The sequence below is a fragment of the Gymnodraco acuticeps genome, unplaced genomic scaffold (assembly GCF_902827175.1).
Source record: "Gymnodraco acuticeps unplaced genomic scaffold, fGymAcu1.1, whole genome shotgun sequence".
Classification (NCBI taxonomy): Eukaryota; Metazoa; Chordata; class Actinopteri; order Perciformes; family Bathydraconidae; genus Gymnodraco; species Gymnodraco acuticeps.
Window position 1 is genome coordinate 183,293 of NW_022992253.1, and position 23,918 is coordinate 207,210.

General features: G+C 40.3%; 1 protein-coding gene across 8 annotated transcripts in view; it reads left to right on the plus strand.

The window, feature by feature from the left end:
• The window catches only part of LOC117540288 (B-cell receptor CD22-like), a 45,875-nt gene that overhangs the window by 3,428 nt on the left and 18,529 nt on the right, over positions 1-23,918 (plus strand). For 2 of the 8 annotated variants that reach the window (XR_004568142.1, XR_004568143.1), the window contains exons 2-19: positions 5,923-5,960; positions 6,038-6,117; positions 12,666-13,019; positions 13,148-13,357; positions 13,490-13,843; positions 14,032-14,256; positions 14,824-15,090; positions 15,364-15,633; positions 16,422-16,691; positions 17,307-17,576; positions 18,337-18,606; positions 19,367-19,582; positions 19,668-19,755; positions 19,850-19,907; positions 20,118-20,212; positions 21,780-22,311; positions 22,389-22,468; positions 23,697-23,824. Coding sequence is in view for 5 of the 8 variants with exons in the window: in XM_034206887.1 (XP_034062778.1) it covers positions 6,063-6,117; positions 12,666-13,019; positions 13,148-13,357; positions 13,490-13,843; positions 14,032-14,256; positions 14,824-15,090; positions 15,364-15,633; positions 16,422-16,691; positions 17,307-17,576; positions 18,337-18,606; positions 19,367-19,582; positions 19,668-19,755; positions 19,850-19,907; positions 20,118-20,201 (2,991 nt within the window). In the remaining 3 variants the exon portion in view is untranslated. Of the gene's footprint in view, positions 1-5,922; positions 5,961-6,037; positions 6,118-12,665; positions 13,020-13,147; positions 13,358-13,489; positions 13,844-14,031; positions 14,257-14,823; positions 15,091-15,363; positions 15,634-16,421; positions 16,692-17,306; positions 17,577-18,336; positions 18,751-19,366; positions 19,583-19,667; positions 19,756-19,849; positions 19,908-20,117; positions 20,662-21,779; positions 22,312-22,388; positions 22,469-23,696; positions 23,825-23,918 lie in introns of those variants that run through there. The other 6 variants (XM_034206887.1, XM_034206889.1, XM_034206885.1 and 3 more) reach the window with 6 other exon arrangements.

Here is a 23,918-nt window from a genome sequence, read left to right on the forward strand (position 1 = left end):
GTAGGGTTTTAACAACAGTTTAAAGAATCAGTTTTTATTTATTTATTCTTGAGTAATTTTACTGATTTATAATGTAGTGCGTAAGGCAATATCTCATTTTGAGTGAGGGGCACCAGCCCTTCATGCATGTCACCCTCTGTGAGAATGGTTCGTATGTTTCCCTCTAGTTTAGATAAATATTATTTTATTATATCTTTGTTCAGCAGTATCAAACAATCCTCTAATCCTAGAATTATTGAGACGCATTAGCGACACCAGGGGTATTGTTTTACGCAGCAACAATGATGCATAATACCAGGACAAAAGCCATTATTGCAACATGTAAACCATTTTTTGTGCTAATGGCAGATTTGAGTGAATATGTTTTTATACCATCAGAAAGCCATACATCATACGATATTTTGTACGCCTTATGGGTACACGGAGAAGTTATATTTATTTAATGCAACGTTATGGGTTTTACATGTCCTGTTCAGAATAGGGTAATCATTGCAATATTAATTGAGCATGTTCTGCTCAAAGGAGGGAGTGTCATGATTATACAGATATGTTGATTTCAGTGACGTTGTAGTTAGTAAATAATAACATGTAGTTAATAATAGGTCTCATAACGACAAAAGGTATGCCAAAGCTTGGGCCTCCTCCAAGGAGGGAGTGGTCCAGTTTTGGATATTAGACGAATAGAAGTGATGAATATGTCAGAACTCTGAGTAATATAATCTAAGTTTTGTCTACACAGGCTAAGAAAGCTACAGAGATACAAGACGAGACACCAGAAGAGACTCCTGTTCGGCCAGGTGATTGGGTGAGGGTGAAAGTTCACAAAAGACAGTGAGCTGATCCCCGGTGGACGGAACAGTGAGAAGTTGTAACGAACTTCACACGCGCTCCGGTTTAAAGGTAAAGAAAAAGGAGCAAATTGACACCACCTCACACATTGTCACCCTTCACTGGCAACTTCCAGAACATTATTGGGAGTTAGGACTGATTTGGCAGAGCTGGAACAAAACAATAAATAGAAATAAGATAAAGATAGAAACAGCTCAAAAGACGAATTGTCTATAGATTTTTATAGATAGTACACTAAAGTGAAAACCTATTTTTGTTTTACATCTGAAAAAGAGTCCAATTTTTGTATACGTTATTATAGTACTCATTATTTAAATTCTGTAACTGACACCAAGGGAGAAAATAGAGATGATGTCAAGAACAAAGCTATTGTGGGGTCCCCTAGGGATAAGAGTATTACAGTAGAAACAGGCTACTAACCCACAAGTACAGCTTTGTACGTACAAACTCTATGAACAAGATTCCCCAGCAGATTGTGGCGACATTGCAGATATGTTCAGTCACAAAAGTTACTTATGTTCTAAATAACAGTGAGATTTAAAGTAATGGAGAAAATATGGGGACGTTCTTTTATAGTGTGTGAAATATGTGGTGCTTGAAACATGTAGGTATTTTTAATTTATAGAAGAAAATGGTTTCCTGAAAGAGTTATTTGGAGTAGCCATGTTACAGTGGGTGGAAACAATGTTTAGGGATATGGCACAACCATTAGTAGACATTAATTGGGTTTAGATGACATTTAACATCTAAGACGGATAGTAAGATTAGGAAAATAGAGTGGAAAGGATTGGATATATTTTACCTCAGTGTGTTAGAATTAGCTATAGGTAATGCCTCCCGAGATCTCTCTCTCTCTCTCTGCCTGTCAGACTGCTACGACCCCATCTTCAGACAAATGACCTCACCACAGGAGACTCCTCCTCCGGTTTAAAGACAGACAACCCGAGCTGAACCAACAACCACCTGAGGCATCCAGAACCATCTCCACCTGAGGCATCCAGAACCATCTCCACCTGAGGCATCCAGAACCAAACCAGCATGCTGACAAAGAGGCAAACTCTCATCGGTCCCTCAAACAGGACATGAAGTTCCAAACTGAGCCGCGAGATTTGGCACAAGAGCAGAGTGGGACATGAGAGCAGAATACACCACTCCATGCAACAGCCAAGAGACTGAAAAGGAGGAGATGAAATGCAAAGCAGTTGGGCCACTGAAAAGAATTACAGCGGGAAGATCCAAGTGCGGATGGACTGAGGAGAAGACAGGATGGAGGAGAAGACAGAACCAGAGGAGTTGGCATGGGCCAGCAGAACGTGAGGGGGTCGTGGCTTGACGACCAGAGGGGGAGAGAAGGAACACAGGAGTGAGTGAGTTTACACATAAACACACTTATTAGAAAATAATCCTAAAAACACACTGAGGGTAGAACATATTATTCAATATTTTCATAAAATAAACAAATTATTCTTATAGAGATTCTTATTCATGTGAGAATTTGGGGAAGATTTAATTTGTCACAATATAAATAGCAGGCAAATCTTTATTTGAATGGAAAATGTTAAAGGTAGAGCTGGAACCAAGCCAAAGAAAGTATTCCAATCTAGAGTATTGGTTTCTCCATTGTAGCATGGTTATTACCATAGGAGAACTGTTAAGGTGGAAACAACATTTGTTTCTCGTCCAAGATGTAGAGTTTTAAAAAGACACTAGGCAAAGAGCGATTGAAGATTTTAATTTTGAAAAAACTAGTACAATTGGGAGTAATACATGCGGGGCCTTGGATCACTCATTTTAATGGTGCATATTTTCAACAACAAATATCGTTCAGGGAGAAGGGGTCGCTCAACCCACCCTGCAGATGTTTTAAATCTTACTTGCAGCTTCAGAGGGAGCGCACGGCACCAGAGTATGAGTTTTAAAAGACAAGTGCCACCACCTCCTAATGCTCCTCCATTTAATCAGTGATGACCTGACATTTAGAGATGGTATTTAAAAGGAGAAACATATCTGCCATGAGTGAAAATTCCTGAATTGAACTACAAACCATTAATGAAATGACTTCTGTTTTTGAAGTCCTTGTTAGAGCACCCAAGGTTCCACACACTGTTAAAGGGGGTTAGCATAGTTATTTAAGTAGACCAGAAATGAAAATAAATTAGTATAATGAGTTATTGATATTCCACCGGTTTTCACACCATTTCAGGGACTTTATCACTGCATTAGAACAGACCACCCCAAAGCCAGTAGGGCTAAGAGACCAGTCCCAGGGGGAGTTTAGGCTCCAGGGTACAAGGATAGCATAGGGGCGCCCAGGGGAGGCCTAAATGTAACACTAATTCCATGTCCTAAAATACCGATTGATCACGACGGCCTCTTCTAGAGAACATATTACTTTCATACCTTAAATGGTATGAAAGGAGGGAGGGTAAATTTCTCATGAGGAGACAGTTACAAATGCTAGTAGAACAAGACGGCCCACCCCAATACAGATGTTGATGAAAATGATGAGTTAGTTTGAATGATGTTAAACGATATGGATGTTCAGAGATGAGGTTGTTCAATGAATGTCCAGCCGATGTGACTCTTTAAATGATGACATCATCTGAAGAAGTGAGCAAAATAAAATGCTAAAATGGAGTGAATCCATTTCAATTTACTCTATACTATTCCAAGATAGTGTATTTTTATTTTTAATTACTCTATACTATTCCAAGATAGTGTATTTTTTGTTTTATTATTACATTACACTGGTACAAGATAGTTTATTTCATTTTTATTATTTTTCACTGTTCTATATGGTAGATTTCATGTATTTTCGAATCATTACAATTCTAAAATGAATAGTTTATTTTCACTTTGTAAAAACAAGTGCCTTAACACTGAGCGTGGTATAAGAACGGTTTCTGTGAAAGGAGGGAGGAATAAATGTTCTGATACCAAGCCATTGCTGCTATTTTGAAGAGCCATATTGAATGTTAACACTAGAAGTTATGCACAAGGGAAAACTTTTATGTTTGAACACAGTCAAGGTATTTTTGTATTTTTGTAAAGTTGAGGATATTCGCACTATTCCATTTTGATTGTATGTTTTTGATATGAATGATGTACTATGCAGAGTTCAGATGAAGAACTCATTGATTTCAGTATTATACACACCTTTTAGGTGTGTAAGGAGGGACTGTTAGAAATTAAAATCAATGTTTTGATGGCATAAAGTACCTTAAATGTACCTTCAGTTTAAATGCTGTTTTATACTGAAAAACCAGAAAATTATTGTGCACAACCAGTTAAGCTTTTATTCTGAAAATCCGTCATCTCCGGTTAGCATGTGGCTAGTTTACCATTTCTTATAGAGGTTAATTTAATAGCGAAATGACATGGAGTGATGCACACCGAAACCTACTGATTTTAACACTGCAACTATAGAAGTATTATTATTGCTGAATATTAAATGAAGGTATAGTTTATTTGAATAAAGTTATTGTTTACAGACGTGGGTAAGATGTGACAACTTCCGGAATGACCAGAAACCAAACCAGCCGTGAAGTATTTTCTGTATTTTTTAGAATATTAACTACAACGTTTAGAATGTGTTAAAGGAAAAGTGATGAAAGACAATATGAGGAGAAGAGGCGTGTTTAAGTATGTATTGAATGTACAATGCCTGAATCCTCTGTTTAAACGTAACAACGGACATTAAGATGTGGAGGGCCGGCCCGCAGGGAGGAGCCTGCAGAAGCTATATAAGAGCAGCACCTGAGCGGTTCGGCCTCTTTTCTCTGCTAGCGAGGGCCAGAGACAGCTGCTTTTCTGTCGGACAATATCCTGTTTGTGACTGTACCGCGCCTTTTATTAATTAAAGTACCAATTTGAAAACATCTCAGAGACTCCATTTAGTCTCCTTTTTAAGCTTCTCTTTCCTGGACGCGAGAATAACCATCACAGTTAACACAAGCTAAGCATACAACTAATGGCAGCCACCGCAAACTCACCGGTGCCAGCGGAGAAAGCACGTAAACGGAGCCCGGAAGTGGCCTTTCTGCCAAAGAGCAAGAGGGAGCAAGAGCGACACTGACCCCTCTTTAGAAAGGTTGCCCCGTGTTGATAGGGCTGAACAGTTTATCCTGCTACATTGAGATAACGACGAACAAGTACATTTAAATGTGCAAAAACAATCAGTGTTAAATATTAAACTGTACTTTGTTTCCGGGTCCTGATTCAGTTTCTGATGTTTCACTGTCCTCTACTGGGGATCTTAAGTGAGACACATTCAGGCTTCATCACTCAGAGAGCTCTCTCCACTGTCTGCTTTAAAGGGTCACCCAAACTACTAAAGTACTGATGTCCTCTCTTACCTCCTAAACATGCAAATCATTCATAATAAAGTTTGCTGGATGCTATGAGGTTGTTTTTCAAATGTTAAAGTGTTTTAATAAATGTAAACATTGGACATATGTTCACAACTGATCCACCTAAACATCCAAAGTCATTGAACATGTGTTTTTCGTATCATTAAACACTGTGTGTCCAAATCCTACAGTCCACTTGATTATGAGTGTGATGTGTGTGTTCATGTTGGGTTCACACTAACAGGCATGTGAGTTTCTCAGAGTTCTGCATTTCTCTGAAACAGAAGCAACCTGACCGCAGAGAGAGCAGAGCAGAAACAAACCAAGAGAAATTAAATGGCATTTTCCATTCTCTCTGATAATTAATTTGGTTCTCTTCATCCTGTTCAGTCAAACTGCCTCGTGGGTTCAGAGGTTAATGCATTCCTGTTCCTTCACTCCACCTGCAGACTGTGTGACGTCCTCAGTGCTCAGAGAGATCAACTGTTTCACCCTTATCATTTTAAATCCTTTCTAAAGCTTTTTTCAGGAGTCAGTATAGGCAGCTAAACGGGTCTTTACCCAGAGTTTATTTAGTTTAAGAAAAGTGTATTGTTTGTTAAACAACCAAACGTTACTGTGTAGTGGGTGTTACTGGGGTTTGGCTCATCGTGCATATTAATCGTCTAAAGAGGAAGTAAATCTCTTAACAGCCTGATATCCGTCTTCTGCTCATTGACGACAGAAGAAAGGCATCTTTGAACACGTCGTTCCTCCTTCACTGTGAGTAGAAAGAGTTTATTGATGTAATGATTCTGTAAACCTCCTGTGAACATTATTGAATCTGACATGTTTTATAGTCTCACAGAGAAGAGAGGAGCAGCTATGAGTCTAACTGCAGCAGCGAGTGGATTAGTTGTCTTCCTGCTCTCTGTGTCAGGTACTGTACTTCTACACTTACATTCATCACATGAACAGAGGGGATTCTGGGAAATGTGGGACTTGTTAAACCAGGTCACATGTGGGAATAAGTGGGATGGATTTGTGTAAAAGTCAAACCTAGCAGAAACATTTTAAATGTATTTGTGTGTAGAATTGTAGAAACTCAAAGACGTTCCTAGTTTTTTGATGGATATTCTGAAGATCTTGTCGTGCGTTGCCGCTGTCCTTTGCTCCAATCATCTGCATCAAATATCACTTATCACTTTTACAAGCGTTACAATATAGTGTATGCATAACTGTTCCATCCTCTCTCTCTGAAAACATTTTGCTTTTTTTCTTAAGACGACTTCAAGAATCGCCAGCTCTGTTTTTATTAAGTTGAAGTGATTTAGAGAGATATTCTTATTCTAAGTCAAAACATATTGACTGAACTCTTATGGATCTTACCTCTGCACCAAACCCTTCTAGTTCCTTCTCTCCTCTCTGACCTCAGTGTTATATTTCCACGCTCTGAGTTTAAAGCAGTCTTCTTCTTTTTCTTATCTGTATATCAGACAGAAGCTGCTCACGCCTCAGTGTTCTGCATTCATTGTTATTGTTCACACTGACCTCAGCAGCAACCTGACCACAGAGCGAACAGAGAGCGAACTGTTCAGAGAGTCTCTATTCTAATTAATGTGATCGCTAATCATTCACTGTTCATTTATATGAAGGCATTTTCCAATCTTGCTTTGCCCTGACTGTAAAACTGAGCATACACTTTTTTCATACATGTCCTTTTTTTAAAGGACATGAATGAAAATAATTACCAAACAATGTATTGATTAATCCAAATAGATCAATTTATCAAAATGCAACATCTGAGAAAGTCACATTAACATTTAGAGCATTTGTGATGTGAATGACCCGGGTCTCTCTGAATCTCCAGATGCTCCAAAGCTCCCCTCTGTGTCAGTGAGTCCCTCTGCTGAGAGAGAGGAGGGCAGTTCAGTGACTCTGACCTGTAGCAGTGATGCTAACCCAGCAGCTAACTACACCTGGTACAAGGAGGATCAAAATGCACACTTTTCTTATTTCAATGAAACACACACAGACAACACACACACCCACACACAGACATACACACACACACACACACACACACACACCACACACACAGACATACACACACACACAGACATACATACACACACACCACACACACACACACACACACCCACACGCACAGACACACACCACACACACACACACACTCACACAGACACTCAACGCCACAAACACACCACACACACAGAACACACACACACACATGAACACGCACACACACACACACACACACAGACATACATACACGACAGCAGCACACACACACAGACATATACACACACACAGACATACATACACACACACACACACACGCACAGACACACACACACACTCACACAGACACTCACGCACACACACACACACACACACACACACATACACGCACACACACATACATACACACATACACGCACAGACACATATACACAGACACACACACTCACACACAGAGACACACACACATACACAAATAAATACACACCCCACATCCAGACAGACACACACACATACTCACACACATAAACACCCACCCACATACACACACACACAGACACACACACATACACAAATAAATACATACCCCACACACACATACACAAATAAATACACACACATACACGCACAGACACACACACTCACTCACACACATAACCACACACCCACACACAGACATACACACACACGCACAGACACTCACACACATACAAACACACACACAGACACACACACACATACACGCACACACAGACACACACACAAATAAATACATACCCACACACACATATAAATACACACACATACACGCACAGACACACACACTCACACACATAACCACACACAGACATACACACACACGCACACTCACACAGACACACAGACACTCACACACATACAAACACACACACACCCACACACAGACATACACACACACACAGACACACACACGCACACTCACACAGACACTCACACACATACAAACACACACACAGACACACACACACATACACGCACACTCACACAGACACTCACACACATAACCACACACAGACATACACACACACGCACACTCACACAGACATTCACACACATACAAACACACACACACCCACACACAGACATACACACACGCACACTCACACACATACAAACACACACACAGACACGCACACACACAGACACTCACACACACACACACACACACATACATGCACACACACAGACACTCACACACACACAGACACACACACACATACACGCACACACACACACACAGACACTCACACACACACACATTCACACAGACAGACAGACACACACACACACAAACACACCCACACACAGACATACATACACACACACACACACACACACACACACACACAGACATACACACACACACAGACATACATACACACACACACACACACATGCACAGACACACACACACACACACACACTCACACAGACACTCACGCACACACACACACACACACACATACACGCACACACACATACATACACACATACACGCACAGACACATATACACAGACACACACACTCACACACAGAGACACACACACATACACAAATAAATACACACCCACATCCAGACAGACACACACACATACTCACACACATAAACACACACCCACATACACACACACACAGACACACACACATACACAAATAAATACATACCCACACACACATACACAAATAAATACACACACATACACGCACAGACACACACACTCACTCACACACATAACCACACACCCACACACAGACATACACACACGCACAGACACTCACACACATACAAACACACACACAGACACACACACACATACACGCACACACAGACACACACACAAATAAATACATACCCACACACACATATAAATACACACACATACACGCACAGACACACACACTCACACACATAACCACACACAGACATACACACACACGCACACTCACACAGACACACAGACACTCACACACATACAAACACACACACACCCACACACAGACATACACACACACACAGACACTCACACAGACACTCACACACATACAAACACACACACAGACACACACACACATACACGCACACTCACACAGACACTCACACACATAACCACACACAGACATACACACACACGCACACTCACACAGACATTCACACACATACAAACACACACACACCCACACACAGACATACACACACGCACACTCACACACATACAAACACACACACAGACACGCACACACACAGACACTCACACACACACATACATGCACACACACAGACACTCACACACACACAGACACACACACACATACACGCACACACACAGACACTCACACACACACACATTACCACACACAGACATACACACACACGCACACTCACACAGACACACAGACACTCACGCACATATAAACACACACACACACCCACACACAGACATACACACACACACAGACACACACACGCACACTCACACAGACACTCACACACATACAAACACACACACAGACACACACACACATACACGCACACTCACACAGACACTCACACACATAACCACACACAGACATACACACACACGCACACTCACACAGACATTCACACACATACAAACACACACACACCCACACACAGACATACACACACGCACACTCACACACATACAAACACACACACAGACACGCACACACACAGACACTCACACACACACACACACACACATACATGCACACACACAGACACTCACACACACACAGACACACACACACATACACGCACACACACACACACACAGACACTCACACACACACACATTCACACAGACAGACACACACACACACACACACAACACAACCACACACAGACATACATACACACACACACACACACACACACACACACACACACACACAGACATACACACACACACAGACATACATACACACACACACACACACACACGCACAGACACACACACACACACACACACACACTCACACAGACACTCACGCACACACACACACACACACATACACGCACACACACATACATACACACATACACGCACAGACACATATACACAGACACACACACTCACACACAGAGACATACACACATACACAAATAAATACACACCCACATCCAGACAGACACACACACATACTCACACACATAAACACACACCCACATACACACACACACAGACACACACACATACACAAATAAATACATACCCACACACACATACACAAATAAATACACACACATACACGCACAGACACACACACTCACTCACACACATAACCACACACCCACACACAGACATACACACACGCACAGACACTCACACACATACAAACACACACACAGACACACACACACATACACGCACACACAGACACACACACAAATAAATACATACCCACACACACATATAAATACACACACATACACGCACAGACACACACACTCACACACATAACCACACACAGACATACACACACACGCACACTCACACAGACACACAGACACTCACACACATACAAACACACACACACCCACACACAGACATACACACACACACAGACACTCACACAGACACTCACACACATACAAACACACACACAGACACACACACACATACACGCACACTCACACAGACACTCACACACATAACCACACACAGACATACACACACACGCACACTCACACAGACATTCACACACATACAAACACACACACACCCACACACAGACATACACACACGCACACTCACACACATACAAACACACACACAGACACGCACACACACAGACACTCACACACACACATACATGCACACACACAGACACTCACACACACACAGACACACACACACATACACGCACACACACAGACACTCACACACACACACATTACCACACACAGACATACACACACACGCACACTCACACAGACACACAGACACTCACGCACATACAAACACACACACACCCACACACAGACATACACACACACACAGACACACACACGCACACTCACACAGACACTCACACACATACAAACACACACACAGACACACACACACATACACGCACACTCACACAGACACTCACACACATAACCACACACAGACATACACACACACGCACACTCACACAGACATTCACACACATACAAACACACACACACCCACACACAGACATACACACACGCACACTCACACACATACAAACACACACACAGACACGCACACACACAGACACTCACACACACACACACATACATGCACACACACAGACACTCACACACACACAGACACACACACACACGCACACACACAGACACTCACACACACACACATTCACACAGACAGACAGACACACACACACACACACACACACACACAAAGAAAACCTTTTGAATTAATATAGAGTTGTTTTTTCTATTTCTTCTGAATGATAGAAATCCTTGGTGTTTCAATACCCTCGTAGCACAGTGTTGGTTTTTTGCCCTGAGGCAACAAACCAACCCCTGGGGTGTCATCAAATGCCGTTGCCATGGCGACAGATCATTCGCCATCAAGTTAGTTCAGAAGTTTGCAGTTCAAATATTCTGCTGCTTTCCCAAGCCTTTTGACTTTCTTTTCTTCTCTCATCACACATTCAAGCCCCCAGTGTTCACGTATCATTTCAATCTAAATTCTTCACTTCCTTCTTACACATTTCATTTCAATCTAAATTATTCACTTCCTTCTTACACATTACATTTCAGCATAGCAGTTTAGCGTCAGCTTTTCAGCATAAAGCATTCCCACTAGCAATTTCTTCAGGAATTGCATTCTCTAGTTCTTTCTCAACTTCTCTCATGTTGCCATACCTCTGCACCAAACCCTTCTAGTTCCTTCTCTCCTCTCTGACCTCAGTGTTATATTTCCACACCCTGAGTTAAAAGCAGTCTTCTTCTTTTTCTTATCTGTATATCAGACAGAAGCTGCTCACGCCTCAGTGTTCTGCATTCATTGTTATTGTTCACACTGACCTCAGCAGCAACCTGACCACAGAGCGAACAGAGAGGGAACTGTTCAGAGAGTCTCTATTCTAATTAATGTGATCGCTAATCATTCACTGTTCATTTATATGAAGGCATTTTCCAATCTTGTGTCAAACTGAACCCTTTTTGCGTAGACTTCTGTTCTACCTGGTTTGATAAAGAAACAACAAAGTCAAAGAGTATCATTGGTTTTAAAATGCCTAAGAAGGAATTCACGTGTTTTTCTGCTCTATCCAGTAAAGTCTGTAAAATGTTTATTTTCTCATTCTTTGTTGAAAGTACTGTTCAGGCAATTTCTCAACAATTTATAGATTAACTTTGATTCTAGTTTCTGGTGTGCTCTGTGTTTCAGTGGTTCAGGGTCTGGATGGCTGGGGAGTGACTTACTCTTCTACTGAGATCTGTGCAGTGAAAGGATCAACAGTGGAGATAAGCTGCAGCTACACATACCCATCAACATGGGAAGGAAGTGTAAACACAGTTAAGAAAACATTCTGGTTTAAACAGAAAGATGGTGAACCTGTAGATCTGACCACAGTCTCAGAGTACGCAGGTCGTGTAGAGTATCTCTGTGAAAACAACATCTGCACTCTGAGAATCAGAAACCTGAGCGAGAGCGACTCAGCTGAGTACAGGTTCAGGATCGAAACAAACCAAGCAGGAGGAACATATAGTGGTTCACCTGGAGTCACTTTGTCTCTCACAGGTAACACCAATCAGTTCCAAATGTTCAACATTAAGAAAACAATAATATCATTGTGATGTGTTTTTATATACATGAATGTTGAGAGTTTATTCTTAAACAACCTTCCTGTTCCTTCTTCACAAATACAGATCTCTCGGTGCAGGTGGAACGCAAAGATTCTAGCAGAGCAAACCTGAAGTGTCAGAGCAGTTGTGATTTACCTGATGATGATTATGTCTGGTACAAGAACGGAGGAAACACTCTGTCAGGAACTTCTTCTCTTCAAGTCGACTTTAACTATCTGGACAGCTATTCCTGTGCCTTGAAAGGATTTGAGGACTCTCCCTCCCCTTCAGTGTGTGAGTTCACTTCACTACCTTATTCTAACATAGCACCATCTAGTGGAAGCCTTAGCTAACTGTATGGGTTTGTGACTTCTCATCAACTCTGGTAAAAACAATGGTTTAAAAACGAGTTGTCTCATGTTTCAGGTGTCACTGGTCGAGACAGCAACACGGTGACTTATACTGAGGGAAGTATCTGCGCCCCCAGAGGATCATCAGTGGACATTTCCTGCAGGTACAGCAGTAATGACTGTATTACATCTAAGTTCTGGTTCAGTCCTGAGCGTAGTCATCAGGGACAGAATCCCTCTCAACCTGAGGACCTCAGTGAAGACTCCCAGTATGCAGGTCGTGTTCAGATCCTTGAGACAGAGAGAGGACGCTCCACTCTGAGGATCTCTGACCTGAGAGACTCAGATTCAGCTCAGTATCGCTTCACATTCAAAACACCAAGCTTTGAATGGAGGAGTGATTTTCCTGGTACAACTCTGACTGTCACAGGTACTGACCAACACACTGAGGAAAATACACAGTACAATAACAAAATACTGGAAGTTGAGTTTGTGTAATTACTGTTGGATGAGTTATCATATGTGTTCACCTACTTTAGACTGTTGTGTTAATGGGAATGTACATTTATCATCAGTTTAATTTGAGACATTTTATATTATTATTTTTCTCATATGCAGCTCTGCAGGTGCAGGTGATCACAGAGACGTACGGGCAGCCCTATACCTATGCAGAGCTGAAGTGCCACAGCAGCTGCAGTCCAGCTGGTGTTTCCTACGTCTGGTTCAAGAACAACGAGAAAATACGAGACCAGACAAGATCTTCTTACAAAGGCTGGATTCAACTTGCAGACATGATCTCTTGTGCTTTTGAAGGACATGAGAAGTTCCCCTCTCCTGCAGTGTGTGAGTTTACAGAAAGCTGAACTACAGCAGTAAATAAGCCATCTTAGGTGAAGCAACATACAGATACAATAGATTTGAGTAGAAACCTCATTTAGAAAGAAAAAAAGTAAAACAATAACAGAAAATCCTTCAGGCACCAAGAATCATCATAGAAGAAAAATATCATAAATGAGTTTAGTTTTATATTGTTCTTCCTGTTATTTAAGGTTGCAGCAGAAAGATGAGAAAAACTTGATTGATAAATAAAACAAGGTTCTCATACAGAGAGATGTTCAACATTATAATAATCTTCAATAATACATTTTAGTTCATAGTGATTAACATCACAGTCTTCATTCGTTGCTCTGTATCGACTGAAAATCAAGTGTACCTTATTGTGGTGTAAAGTTTCAATGTTGTGCACGTTGTGGACAAAGGTTAAATCCGTCCAACAAGCATTTTGTCAAACTGTGTTCGAAGTCCAAAATGCAGCTACAGTTCATTCAGCGTTCAATAATGTAGATACCCTTTAAGCTAATGCAGTGAGAAACACAATCTTAATATTTACTGTTCACACATCTCCTCCAGATGCTCCGAGGCGCCTTTCTTTGTCAAGACCCTCTGCTGAGATAAGGGAGGGCAGTTCAGTGACTCTGACCTGTAGCAGTGATGCTAACCCAGCAGCTAACTACACCTGGTACAAGGAGAATAGAAATCCGGACCTTCCTCTTCTCAGTGAAGGACCACAGCTTGTCCTCAGCTCCATCCAGTCCTCTGACTCTGGACAGTATTTCTGTTCAGCTACAAATGAGCTGGGGAGGAGCAGATCTGTAAACAGCTTTATTAATGTGAAATGTTAGTAATCATAACTCTTTCTTACATCTACTTGCTTTATATTTACAGTCTTCTGTAAAAGACTGAGCAGCTTCAGGAGATAACAGAGGCTTAGTGTAGTTCAAGGACTTAGATTTAAACCGTTAACCATCCATTGGTCAGACCACCTTCAAAGTATGCAATGCAGTTACACATAGCTTCTCTCATTTTGTGATTTAAAATATTCTGTACAACATGTAATGTTAAAACACTAATTTAAACCTATACAATTATTTGTTTTTGCATCTCCTCCAGATGCTCCAAAGCTCCCCTCTGTGTCAGTGAGTCCCTCTGCTGAGATAGAGGAGGGCAGTTCAGTGACTCTGACCTGTAGCAGTGATGCTAACCCAGCAGCTAACTACACCTGGTACAAGAGGAATAGAAATACACAACTTTCTTATTTCAGTGAAGGACAACAGCTTTCCTTCAGCTCCATCCAGTCCTCTGACTCTGGACGGTATTTCTGTAGAGCTGAGAACAAGCTGGGGAGGAGCACATATACAAACACCTTTATCAACGTGAAATGTGAGTAAGACAGTTTATTTAAAGATAACAAGCTTATATCTGTCTAGTTGTTTCAAGAGAAGATGTTACTTATCATCACTACTTTCTTCAGCTCAGCTTGCTTTACATTACATGGGATCCAGGGAACAAGCGGGTAACGAAAAGTGAACTGGCAGTAACTTCTAATCACATTTTATAGAGTTGCTAATGATGACATCATTGAGAAACAACTGTTAAATATTGTTATATTTAACAGTCGGTATTTAACCAATGACAAATCATTACTTTATTATGACCAATAAGAATTCAGAATTAGCCATGAACAATTATTTACAGTAAATATTAATTCATTTACATAATATCTAACGGTTGTTTCTCTAAAATATATTCCATAGCTACAGTGAAAAAACTGAAACGTTGACTTTAATTAAATGTATCATGTCAACAAATTAAACATAATTGTATTAGGTTGGTTGAAAGCAATAATATACATTTTAAATGAAAAATATTAGGTTCAACTTAATATTATTGCTTTCAACTCACCTAATGCAACATTTATTAATTTATTGACATAATACATTTAATTAAAGTCAATGTTTTAGTGTTTTCAGTGTACTCTACAAAATGTGATTAGTAAATGCTCAACAACTGTCCTTCAAGTTAGGGTTATTTTGGAATGAGTTCCTCATCCAATGCTCTGTAATGACTCGAAATGCAGCTTCATTCAGCGTTCAATAATGTAGATACCTTTTGAGCTAATGCAGTGAGAAACACATTCTTAATATTTACTGTTCACACATCTCCTCCAGATGCTCCGAGGCTTCCTTCTGTGTCAGTGAGTCCCTCTGGTGAGATAGAGGAGGGCAGTTCAGTGACTCTGACCTGTAGCAGTGATGCTAACCCAGCAGCTACATACACCTGGTACAAGAAGAATGGACATGCAGACGTTCCTCTTCTCAGTGAACGACCACAGCTTGTCTTCAGATCCATCCAGTCCTCTGACTCTGGACAGTATTTCTGTAGCGCTGAGAACTCGCTGGGGAGGAGCAGATTTGAAAACACCTTTATCAACGTGAAATGTGAGTAAGACAGTTTATTTAAAGATAACAAGCTTATATCTGTCTAGTTGTTTCAAGAGAAGATGTTACTTATCATCACTACTTTCTTCAGCTCAGCTTGCTTTACATTACATGGGATCCAGGGAACAAGCGGGTAACGAAAAGTGAACTGGCAGTAACTTCTAATCACATTTTATAGAGTTACTAATGATGACATCATTGAGAAACGACTGTTAAATATTGTTATATTGAACTAATATTTACTGTTATTAACTTTACAAGGCTATCTCTAAGTCCTTAAATTCCATGACTCAATTCATAGTTGTTACTTGATTAAGTGATACACTAAACGGCATTTAACCAATGACAAATCATTACTTTATTATGACCAATAACAATTCAGAATTAGCCATGAACAGTTATTTACAGTATATATTCATTAATTAACATAATACAACTTCAATTCTATTCACCTTTTGGACAAAGATTAAATCCGTCCAACAAGCATTTTGTCAAACCGTGTTCGAAGTCCAAAATGCAGCTACAGTTCATTCAGCGTTCAATAATGTAGATACCTTTGAGCTAATGCAGTGAGAAACACAATCTTAATATTTACTGTTCACACATCTCCTCCAGATGCTCCAAAGCTCCCCTCTGTGTCAGTGAGTCCCTCTGCTGAGATAAAGGAGGGCAGTTCAGTGACTCTGACCTGTAGCAGTGATGCTAACCCAGCAGCTAACTACACCTGGTACAAGGAGGATCAAAATGCAGACTTTTCTTCTGTCAATGAAGGACCACGTCTCGTCCTCAGCTCCATCCAGTCCTCTGACTCTGGACAGTATTTCTGTAGAGCTGAGAATCTGCTGGGGAGTACAAGATCTGAATCCATCTCTATTGATGTGAAATGTGAGTAAAACCCAGATGATTTAAAAAGCATAATGCACCCAATGACTACTTTGTTCACAGTCTGCTGCTGTAGATCAATGAGATGGAGAGCAGCTACAGTCGATGATGACAAGGCAGTTTTGTTTACAATTGTCTCCCAAATCTGTACGTATGTCCAGGGTATTCAAACCAGCAATAATACAGAAAACAAAATATATACACAACAACATTTGTTGTTGTAGCTCTATACCTGTCTGCTGGGAAAACACTGAATGTACTCTTCTAATATCAGAGTAGCACATGATAACAAAGGCCCTGCGTAGCTGTGAATGTAACCGGATGTATGATAGAAGAGCGTCAGGACTGTTTTAGGAATATGATGTGACAACGATTACCATGATGGTTCAGCCTCTATGGAGATAGACACAATGACTGTCATGTTTATTGCTTACGTGGGTCTTAGCTAATCTGAACTAAGGCCAGAATACTGCTTTCTATTCCTCCATCCTGTGACTGTAACACTCTCTAGTATATAAGCATGTCAAAGACACTATTCGGGGAACTATCTGTGACATGCAGCTCTGTGTGTGAGGAATACTTCCCTTCTTGCAAGGATAATAAATACATGTATCCTGATATTGAAGAGCAAGCCGGTGACGAGTGATATTTTTCTAACACTCTCAAAATACATTTCCAAATTACAGATGCTCCCCTATTCCTCATTTCTACTCAACATGATGTATTTTTACTCATTTCTGTTGATTTATTGTATTTCCTCCAGATGCTCCAAAGCCTCCCTCTGTGTCAGTGAGACCCTCTGCTGAGATAGAGGAGGGCAGTTCAGTGACTCTGACCTGTAGCAGTGATGCTAACCCAGCAGCTAACTACACCTGGTACAAGGAGGATCAAAATGCACGTCTTTCTTCTGTCAAAGAAGGACCACGTCTCGTCCTCAGCTCCATCCAGTCCTCTGACTCTGGACAGTATTTCTGTAGAGCTGAGAACAAGCTGGGGAGTAAAAGATCTGAATCCATCTCTATTGATGTGAAATGTGAGTAAAACCCAGATGATTTAAAAAGCATAATGCACCCAATGACTACTTTGTTCACAGTCTGCTGCTGTAGGTCAATGAGATGGAGAGCAGCTACAGTCGATGATGACAAGGCAGTTTTGTTTACAATTGGCTCCCAAATCTGTACGTATGTTCAGGGTATTCAAGCCAGCAGTAATACAGAAAACAAAATATATCCACAACAACATTTGTTGTTGTAGCTCTATACCTGTCTGCTGGGAAAACACTGAATGTACTCTTCTAATATCAGAGTAGCACATGATAACAAAGGCCCTGCGTAGCTGTGAATGTAACCGGATGTATGATAGAAGAGCGTCAGGACTGTTTTAGGAATATGATGTGACAACGATTACCATGATGGTTCAGCCTCTATGGAGATAGACACAATGACTGTCATGTTTATTGCTTACGTGGGTCTTAGCTAATCTGAACTAAGGCCAGAATACTGCTTTATATTCCTCCATCCTGTGACTGTAACACTCTCTTGTATATAAGCATGTCAAAGACACTATTCGGGGAACTATCTGTGACATGCAGCTCTGTGTGTGAGGAATACTTCCATTCTTGCAAGGATAATAAATACTTGTATCCTGATATTGAAGAGCAAGCCGGTGACGAGTGATATTTTTCTAACACTCTCAAAATACACTTCCAAATTACAGATGCTCCCCTATTCCTCATTTCTACTCAACATGATGTATTTTTACTCATATTTGTTGATTTATTGTATTCCTTTCAGACTCTCCAAAACTTTCAGTGACTCTGACCTGTAGCAGTGATGCTAACCCAGCAGCTAACTACACCTGGTACAAGGAGGATGAAGACTCTCCAAAAGCTTCAGGACAGATCTTCACCATCACTGACTTCAGAGCTGAACACAGTGGGAGTTATTCCTGTGGAGCCCAGAACAAGTTAGGACGTAGTAACTCCACCTTAACTCTGAGTGTTGTGGCAGGTAAGTTCTCTACATTCACCAGACCTGAAGTGTTCAGTGAGTGTTCAATAAAGTTGTGAGACGTATCACATATTCCTCTTTCTAGGGAGTTCAACAATGATAGTGAATATCATCAGGACGACTCTGGTGGTCTTGATGCTGATCTCTGTGTTTCCCCTGAGTCTGTGGATGAGGTACAACAATATAAATACATGAGTTCCCTGACCATTTACACCTTTTAGTTTTACCTTTATATGTTAAATGTTGTATTTGTTCTTCACAATCCAGGAAGAAGAACACTCGTACACACTCCACCACTGGAGCACATGAACCTGAAGAGATAGAGGTGAGAGAGAGTGGCTTTACTGACAATTCTTCCACTATGTCACTGATATAAATCCCCCCATAAATGCTTTGAAAGTCAAACAAGTTTTAAGTGGAATTGAAATGGCATCAACTTTTCTACTTTCAAATATAATACATTTTTCTTAAAAACTTACAAAAATATACAGTTTCATGATTAGGAGCCTCACTTTGTCTTCTCTCTCTTCATCAGTTGGACTCTGATCCTGAGTATGAGAACGACTCACACACTGCAGCACAGACAGAAGACACAGAGGAGCAGGAAGACATGGTGTGAAGTCCAGTCAGGTTAGAGCCTCCTGCATCAGATCAAACAGGCCCACTCCACATTTAGAGTCACAGTTCCAGCTGTAACGTTACACAAAGTCTCTGTGATTTTCTTCAGACGCTCACCTGATGGAAACAAAGAAGAAGGACGTTGAAATGTCCCTGTGGAGAGCGAGGTGTGCAGGATGTGTGCAAAGTGGATATATTCAGCTTCAACTCTTAAAGCTTTTATTGTCAGTTGTCAGTAGCAGCAGCTTGTAGGTTTAGAGAATGAGCTGCTGGCAGCTTGAAGTGAATCATGTCGAGGTGTCAAACATGATTTATCGTTAAGACCAGCTGATGGTCAGGTGCTCTATATTACTGCTTCAGCTATGTGTACATGCTTATTTGTTATATGCAGAGTTGTTGATATTACACAAATCTAGTCAAATTGTGTTTTTATTCCACATAATAAATAACTTTTAAAAATCCTCATCAGTGTTTTGGTTAATAACTGTCCTGCTGACAATTAAGTCTATTTAAAACAGAGAGCCTGAAAACATCACATTTCTCTCCATGTACAGTTTAGATTTTTACAAAATGAAACATAAGCTCACTAGAAGAAGACTTTGTTAGATGTTACTGTGTAAGATTCAAATCAGAATAAATCAACAGCCAGCTCTTCAACAAGTGAAGGACCATCGGACGAGTGTTTGGAAAAGATACATTTTAAAAGTCTTTAAATCTCGGATTTTCTGTTTCACTTTTCTTTAATCTGCGGTATATAATGTTTAATTATTAGCTAGCAATACAAAACAAATCAAATATGTGCTGCTTTTGTATATCTCCCATATGTCATTATTTTCTTCTTTTTTTATTACTGCCGCATTTTATTCCATATTTTCTTCCATTCTATTTCTATGTAAATACTGCAATATTTTACTATGTTTTTAATTATTTATAATATTTGTTCATGTTATTTTTTTTGTATGCACCATGACACCAAGTCAAATGCCTCGTACGCGTAAACCTACCTGGCAATAAACCGGATTCTGATTATTCAAAAGAGTTTGATGCTGATGCAATATGTCAATGGTGTTGGCCACCAGTGTGAACTTGTTGTCTAATATGCTGTCTATGATGACTAATGTTATTTGGGGTTAATGTCAGGTAAACTGCTAACATTTAGTTAGCTTTACTCATACAATTTAAAATATCTATCAGTGTCTGATGTTAGAAAGATGAGGTCTCAGGGTCCTGATTCAGTTTCTGATGTTTCACTGTCCTCTAGTGGGGGATCTTAAGTGAGACACATTCAGGCTTCATCACTCAGAGAGCTCCCTCCACCGTCTGCTTTAAAGGGTCAGGAAACCTAAACTACAAACACATGTATTTCCTCTCTTACCTCCAGGGGTATCTAAACATGCAGATAGTAAGTGATGAATTTAGCTGCATGCTGTGAGGTCAGTTTTATTTGTATTTGAAAGTGTCTGTCAAACTTAAGACATCTCTGCACACTGCTTTTCTAACTGATCCACCTAAACAAGCCAAAGTCATTTAAACTATTGTTTTCTAATCAACATCATCTCAAACATTGTCTGTCCTGCAGTCCAGGTGTGAGTGGTTCCTGTTGGCAGGCGTGTACGTTTCCCACGTCTCGAAGTTCTGCATTTCTCTGCAAGCAAATGCAACCTGACCACAGAGATAAGAAACACCAAGCACAAAGATATGTAATGTTCCAGTCTCTCTGATAATTAATTTGGTTCTCTTCATCCTGTTCAGTCAAACTGCCTCGTGGGTTCACAGGTCAATGCGTTCCTGTTCCTTCACTCCACCTGCAGACTGTGTGACGTCCTCAGCGCTCATAGAGATCAACTGTTATTCTCCTCTTCATTTAAATGCTCTTTTCTGGTGTCAGTGGAATATTGGCAGTGAAACAAATGTTCAACCGAAGTCTCTTTTAACGTGTATACTTTTTGAAAACAACCAAACTTTACTGTGTAGTGGGTGTTACTGGGGTTTGGCTCATCATGCATAATAATCGTCTAAAGAGGAAGTAAATCTCTTAACAGCCTGATATCTGTCTTCTGCTCATTGCTACAGAGGAAAGGCATCTTTGAACACGTCGTTCCTCCTTCACTGTGAGTAGAAACAGTTTATTGATGTAATGATTCTGTAAACCTCCTGTGAACATTATTGAATCTGACATGTTTTATAGTCTCACAGAGATGAGAGGAGCAGCTATGAGTCTAACTGCAGCAGCGAGTGGATTAGTTGTCTTCCTGCTCTCTGTGTCAGGTACTGTACATCTACACTTACATTCATCACATGAACAGAGGGGATTCTGGGAAATGTGGGACTTGTAAAAGCAGGTAATTTGTAGAAATAAGTGGATCAGGGTTGGATGAAATGCAAACTTTCCAGAAATATTCAAAATATATGTTTTGTGTAGCTTTGTTGAAACACTTAGATGTTACCAAGTTTTAGTAGTTTTTCAGTGTTACTTGTAATGGATATTTGTACAAATATCTTTCCTGTGTTGGTCAACGTCATTTTCACACAAAAGTAAGTGTGTGCTTATTACTCTGACACGCTTCAAACTGAGAATTTTGTTCATTCATAACTGTTCCCTCCTCACCATGTTACAACATTTTGCTATGTTGTATTTTTAAGATGTGCCTTGTTAAAAAAATGTTTATCGTTTTCATAAAAATGTTAGTGTTTTCGAGGGATATTTTCTCACTAGTCATTTCATACGGTCTCAACTTCTCTCATGTCGCCATACCTCTGCACCAAACCCTTCCAGTTCCTTCTCTCCTCTCTGACCTCAGTGTTATATTTCCACACACTGAGTTAAAAGCAGTCTTCTTCTTTTTCTTATCTGTATATCAGACAGAAGCTGCTCACACCTCAGTGCTCTGCATTGATTGTTATTGTTCACACTGACCTCAGCAGCAACCTGACCACAGAGCGAACAGAGAGGGAACTGTTCAGAGAGTCTCACACTATTCTAATTTTTCCAATCTTTGACAGCACTGACGTTTAAAAACTGAGCTAACAGTTGGTTTTTGACCTGGTATAATTTGGATATAATGCTAAAATAAGTCATAAAGTAAAATTGCATCAGGTATGAAGTGCCTAAGAAGGAGTTGAAATGTGAATTGAATGTGCTCTTCTGCTCTTTCCCAGAAAAGTGTGTAAAATGTAACTTCATAATTATTTGTTGACTCATAAACGTCTCCTTTTAAGCTACTTTATTATAAAGACCAACTTGGAAACCCATAAAAGAAGGATATCTTAACAATCATAAATATGATAAACACCTAATAAAAATCTATATTCAGTCCTCGTTAGATACCGTAGATGCATGATTATAATCTTTTTCTGATGATTGGGGATCTGGACGCTTGCCCAGCTTAGATTTCCTGATATGATATTGGTATTATGATACAAATATTCTTAGTAACTAATTGTTAAGTTAAGTCGTTCACTTTGATTATAGTTTCTGATGTGCTCTGTGTTTCAGTGGTTCAGGGTCAGGATGGCTGGGGAGCGAATTACACTTCTACTGAGGTCTGTGCAGTGAAAGGATCAACAGTGGAGATAAGATGCAGCTTCACATACCCATCTACATGGAAAGGCAGTCAAAATAAAGTAAACAACATATTCTGGTTAATTGAGAAAAATGATGGTGAAACTATAGATCTGTTAACAGACTCAGAGTATGCAGGTTGTGTAGAGGATCTCT